Source organism: Colletes latitarsis, chromosome 8, assembly GCF_051014445.1.
Source record: "Colletes latitarsis isolate SP2378_abdomen chromosome 8, iyColLati1, whole genome shotgun sequence".
Classification (NCBI taxonomy): Eukaryota; Metazoa; Arthropoda; class Insecta; order Hymenoptera; family Colletidae; genus Colletes; species Colletes latitarsis.
In genome coordinates, this window is record NC_135141.1 from 16323622 (window position 1) to 16329381 (window position 5760).

At 50.9% G+C, this 5760-nt stretch overlaps 1 protein-coding gene across 1 annotated transcript; it reads left to right on the forward strand.

The window, feature by feature from the left end:
- The first annotated feature begins 1251 nt into the window (after positions 1-1251).
- Positions 1252-4389, forward strand: LOC143344475 (cytochrome P450 307a1). Its single transcript, XM_076770572.1, has 3 exons — positions 1252-1642; positions 3187-3978; positions 4061-4389. The coding sequence occupies exons 1-3, from the start codon at positions 1252-1254 to the stop codon at positions 4387-4389; spliced, it is 1512 nt and encodes a 503-aa protein (XP_076626687.1).
- The last annotated feature ends 1371 nt before the right edge of the window (positions 4390-5760 follow it).

A 5760-nucleotide genomic window follows, 5' to 3' on the forward strand; every position in this document is an offset into this window, starting at 1 on the left:
ACAGGCAGCCACGTACGTGAACGCGGGAGCACGTCTCCCCGGGAAAAACGAATGATTTTCGGGAGCCGGTGCCGCGAGCGAAGGGCCACTTTGGAAGCATGATGAACCGTAGTAGCGTCCCGAATCGATAAACGTCAAGTACATCGAAATAAAGGCGGAATAAAGCGTGTCTGGATGGGAGCGCAGCCGGTCTCACGAGGTACTCGCTGGACTGGAGGCACACCACCATGCTGCCAGAAAACCCGATGGCACCTTAAGGAGAGAAGTCAAGGGCAAGAAGCGTCCCTTCGTTACCCAGTCTGGCCCAGCTTGGGCCCTACTTGGACCCCACTCCAGCCCGCGTCCACCCCCTCCCCATACCTCTTCTGTATCTCTTGTAGAATCCCCTGCTCCTCCAGCCCCTTCACCTTTCTGGATCTCCCTCCTTCCCCTCCACACCTTCTATCATCCCTCCGTCCGCTCCCTCCACCTTTCCAGCCCTTCTTCTTCGGGCTCTCCCGTTCCACACACGAACGCGAGTTGGAGAGTTGGCTCTCTCGGTGCTTTCTTGAAATTCGTCTCTCTACCAGCAGTAGCAGCACCAGCAACACAAGCAACACACCGGGTTGTATACACTTACGACAGAGTACGACAGAGAGACCACCTCCTCCCCCTTCTGCCCTCGTCTCAACACGAATCCATATGTATGGGGTTGGCGCACAGCGACGCAAATGTGCTGACTATATTACGCCACCACCTATATAAGATAGCCGGCCAACCATCCTATCCCCACAGACCGAGCCAGATCGGCAGACCGTTCACAGACGGACCAACGAACCGATCTACCGATACAGACACGACACATCCATTTCGTTCACGGGACCGCGAACACCCGATTTTAGGATTACACTCGTTTCCAGTCGGACGCCAGTCCGAAGTAATTCGTTCGATCCCAGCCCGAGGAGAAAGTGATACATTCGTATTTTCGGTTTCGAGCTTTCGTATCGCTCTAGCCGAGCGCACACCCTGGCTCCTTGGTCCGTACATTTTCGAAAGAAACTAGTCGCGTTCGTCGTCGGTCGATTCCGCGTGACATCGCGGCACGCGAGCGATTAGATTTCCGGGCTTCGTACATACCGCTCCTCCAGGCGACCGAGATTTCCTCGTGACCCAGGTACCGTAGGTCGGGGTACCACCAGCTCTTCTCTAGACGCACAAAGGCCACGCTGTGACGAACGTTGTGAGTGCATCGAGGAGCAACAACATCCAACGATGATCCCTCTGACAGCCACCACGTGTTTCCTCGTCGCTGTCACGTTCTTGGCCCTCGCTCTGATCCTGCTGGATCATCTACGGTCCAAGAAAACCTCGAAAAAGATCATTGGGAGCGACATCCTACCGGAACCACCTGGACCAAAACCCTGGCCGATTCTGGGCTCCCTTCATATACTGGGGCGCTACGATGTCCCTTACAAAGCTTTCGCTGACCTTGTCAGAGACTACGACTGTCAGGTGATCAAGCTCAGGATGGGATCTATGCCTTGCGCGGTCGTCAACGGTCTGGAGAACATCAGGGAAGTGCTTACCACCAAGGGACATCACTTCGATTCCAGGCCCAACTTCACCAGATACCATCTGCTCTTCGGTGGAAACAAGGAAAACTGTAAGGAACTTTCTTTTATCTCCCTTTTTATTATCGAATCGTTCGCTGAACAAGGGGTGAATTTCGTTCGAGCACGCGTTTTCTTGAAAATCATAGATCGGTCGATTTTGCATCGGGCAGCAGATTCGAGGTTTTAACCGTTCCGAACGATCGGAATTAATTCGACGTCCCGTCGAGACAACTCGTTTCCCCGTAACAAACTATCTGGTCGATCTTCGTTTTTAATTATTCAAAGCGGCGACGTCTACCGGCCTTACGTAACACCGTGCACAACAAATCCCCCACCCGAGCCACGGGAACGGTCGTCGAATTCGTTCGAGCGCGCCTAAAACCTAAAACGATCCGCGCCGCGATCGTGTAAGAAAAGAAAAAAAAATCAATTTCCTCGTTGGTCGGTGTCGGCGTTTCTCGGATACGGGCTCGACCGATTAGGCTTCGACGCGAGAATCGAATTCGTCGACACCTCGTTACGGCCGCTGAAAACTCGTTCCCCATGCTAATGACCTTGCCATCGCGCGCGACACGTGAGCGGCCCGTCCTACACAGTCGCAGCCCGTTTATTTTTCGCGTGGCTCGTGCTTTCGTTCGTTCAGCCAACGCCGAAACTCGTGCTAAGGTCAACGTCGAAGCGGTACCAAGTGCAGCCGGAAAGGTCACGGTACCACTTTCACGCGTTCCTGGCTCACCTGGCAGCCGGCAAACAGGATCAAGGCTGATCCACCGGAGGCGATTCCGACACCCGAGCTACCACGATTTTCCTTCTCCCTTTCTCTACGTCCGCCTCGTCCTATCGGCAATTTCGCGCTTAGATCGCGAGAATCGCTCGCCCCGGCTATTACTCGACGGTTAACGAATAATCCTCGTTATCGATCCTATCGTAAATCAAAGCTATTGCGTAATTGTAACAGAATCGTGCGGATAATGTTTTAAGATCGGCGATTCGCGTGGAAATCCTGCACGGGGCAGAAACCAGGTCACTTCCTGTTCTGGTCCGCTCGCAACCGCTTCGTTTTCAAATCGAGCCGGCTGCTCGCGCGCCAATGAATCGATTTTCTGCCGAGTACGCGCGATCGGCATCCGCCGGCTTGCATTTCCGCGTGGCGCGTTCCCCGACGCGAGAAAGAGACGGCGATCAGGCGGCGCGAGAACGGAAAGGGAGAGGAGAAAGAACACGCGTCGACGAATTTTTCCCTTTTTCGCCTGACAACGATATTTCGAAACGCATTTCCTACGCGCGTTATCGCGTCACGAAATGCCGTTCCACGATCAAGTTTAACGCGCCGGCGTATTTATTCCACCTTGACGCCCGGCATCAATGGAAATCGTCGAATCCGACGATCGATTTATCTCTTCCTGTTGTTCGCGTGTCACGAACGGACATCTTTGTATAACCACGTTCGCTTAAATCCGTTCGATACCGAGAACTATCAAAATAAGAGTTTCCTCGTTGATTCAGAGTTCTTTTTTCTTCGTCGTATTACATTGATATTCTTCCTTCGTGAATCCCAAGTGGATTAAAGGATCCCATTTCCTTTCTGTTACAGCGTTGGCGTTCTGCAACTGGTCCGACGTACAGAAAAATCGAAGAGAAATGCTGCGAGCGTACACGTTCCCTCGCGCCTTTTCCACGCGGTACAACGAGCTGAACGGGATAATCGGCAACCAGATGGAATCCCTGCTGAACCATCTGGACTCCCTCTCGAACACCGACGTGCACACGAAACCGTTGATCCTCCACAGTTGCGCCAACATCTTCATCACCTATCTCTGCTCGAAGAGCTTTCATCTGGAGCACGCGGGCTTTCGCAACATGGTCGAGAACTTTGACAAAGTGTTCTTCGAGGTGAACCAAGGCTACGCCGCCGACTTCTTGCCCTTCCTGATGCCGCTTCATCACTGGAACATGGCGAGAATGGCGCACTGGAGCCACGAGATCCGCAAATTCGTCATCGACAACATCATCTCCGAGAGAGTAAACAAGTGGAACGGACTGATGCCGGAGAACGATTACCTCGATTGCCTGGTAAATCACGTAAAGACTGACGCTGAGCCGCAGATGTCCTGGAACACCGCGCTGTTCGTCATGGAAGACATAATCGGCGGACATTCGGCGATCGGAAATCTCCTGGTGAAGGTTCTTGGATTCCTCGCCACGCGACCACACGTCCAGAAAGCTGCCCAAGAGGAGCTCGACGCGGTAGGCATCGCTGGGAACTTTGTCGGATTGGAGAACAGGAGATCGCTGCCGTACGTCGAGGCGATCATTCTGGAAACAGTTAGGATAATTGCCAGCCCTATCGTTCCTCACGTGGCTAATCAGGACAGCTCCATCGCTGGTAAGTTTGAGAAAGTTTGAAAGACTAGACGAAGCTTAGCACGGGAAGTACAATTGCGCTAATCCCGCGATTTCCTCTTCAGGTTACAGAATCAAGAAGGACACGTTCATCTTCCTGAACAACTACGACCTGAACATGTCCACGGATCTCTGGACGTCGCCGGAAGACTTCGTGCCCGAGAGATTCGTGCAGAACGGAAGGCTACTGAAGCCCGAGCACTTTCTGCCGTTCGGCGGCGGACGAAGATCCTGCATGGGTTACAAGCTGGTCCAGTACTTGAGCTTCTCGATCCTGGCCACGTTGTTGAAAAATTACACGATAGTCCCTCTGGAGAAAGAGGACTACACGATCCCCATCGGGAACCTGGCGTTGCCCGAGATGACCTTTAAAGTGCAATTCAAGAAACGGTAGGGCCGAACGTGAACGTAAACGTTGGCCTACGGAAATAGGTTACGCCCTTCGGTTCCGGTTGATTTATCGAAGCTTCAGAGGGCAAAGGAAACTCGAAGAGACGATTCTTGGATGAAAAGTTTCGGGCATCTTCGGTCGAAGGAGCTTCGCGGAGATTGGGAACGACGAAGGATCAGCCGAAGAGAGGCTTTCCGTGTTTTAGACAAAACTTTAGGGGAAGGTCGATCGCTACGGGCCACGACGAGGATTCGACCTTCGTCGGCAACGAGAGCTTTACTGACATTACTAGGTGTTTAAGGTAGCAAATTGTTGATCGTCCCTCGACGCGTAAACTCTCCTCTAAACGAATCGAAGACGATCAGCCGCGATTACAGGAGAGAAGACTTGGACTGAACAGATGACGACCGACTTTGCGACAGACTGCGACAGAACGTCGTCATCTTAGAGAGCGCTTTAAGTAAACCGGGCTTCACCGATCACCCTCTCTTATTTACGTCTTCCACGATTTCGGACTAGACTAGATTTTCGGTTAAACGGTTTCAGAGGAACCCTGGATTATAGTCCGTTCACCGATTTTGTCATTTTATCGAATCAATAATAACTGAAAGCAACGTTCGCACAGTTTACTTTGTTTATTAATTCGTTCTGCTATTTACATTTCCTATATTTCTTTTTTAATACGGAAAACATTCTTTTTATTTATCGTATATAGCTTTGATCTACAAGTTTAATTAGTAATTCTGAATCTATTTTTTTAATACAAATATAAATATGCTGTTATTAAAACTGCACTTTGCGTCATAGACACGATTGCCAAATCCGAATGTCAAAAATGACTTAATCGGTAGACATAAACTGTATTGCACAAGGCATACGAGCGCTACTTTCAGTTATTACCGAAACGATTACAAAGCTATATCGTACAAACGGACTGTTGGATTGTATTCCTTCGAAGTCGATCTACCAATCTTGAATTCTTTTCGTCGATCACGTTCGTAGCGATCGATTTCAAAGGACTACGACGAACCAAGTGGTGATTCACGGCCTATAACAAGATCCAGGGATCAGAAATCGCCGAGACTTGCTAATCCTCTGTTGATCCAATCATCACGTACCGACTGTCGTCCGATAACGGCTCGTTGGAAAGACGAGACGCGAGAACGTGAGAGGCAAGCCCGGACAAACCGCGACGATTTCTCTCGCGTTGATCGTTCAATCGCGAGAAATTAGGGGAAATAGACGCCTAACGACCCTCCAAGAGGGTCACGGTATTCCGAATACTCGACCAACTATCGGTGTCGGTGTTGATCCAGTATTGAACCTCTCGTCGATTTTTAAATCGAGTAACATTACCGAGACCAAAGTTGTCCG

Excerpts from the sequence above, each read along its gene's own strand:
- LOC143344475 (XM_076770572.1), top strand. The coding sequence starts at position 1,252 with ATGATCCCTCTGACAGCCACCACGTGTTTCCTCGTCGCTGTCACGTTC. Across the intron at positions 1,643-3,186 it reads CGGTGGAAACAAGGAAAACT|CGTTGGCGTTCTGCAACTGG; the intron begins GTAAGGAACTTT and ends TTTCTGTTACAG. Across the intron at positions 3,979-4,060 it reads TCAGGACAGCTCCATCGCTG|GTTACAGAATCAAGAAGGAC; the intron begins GTAAGTTTGAGA and ends TTTCCTCTTCAG.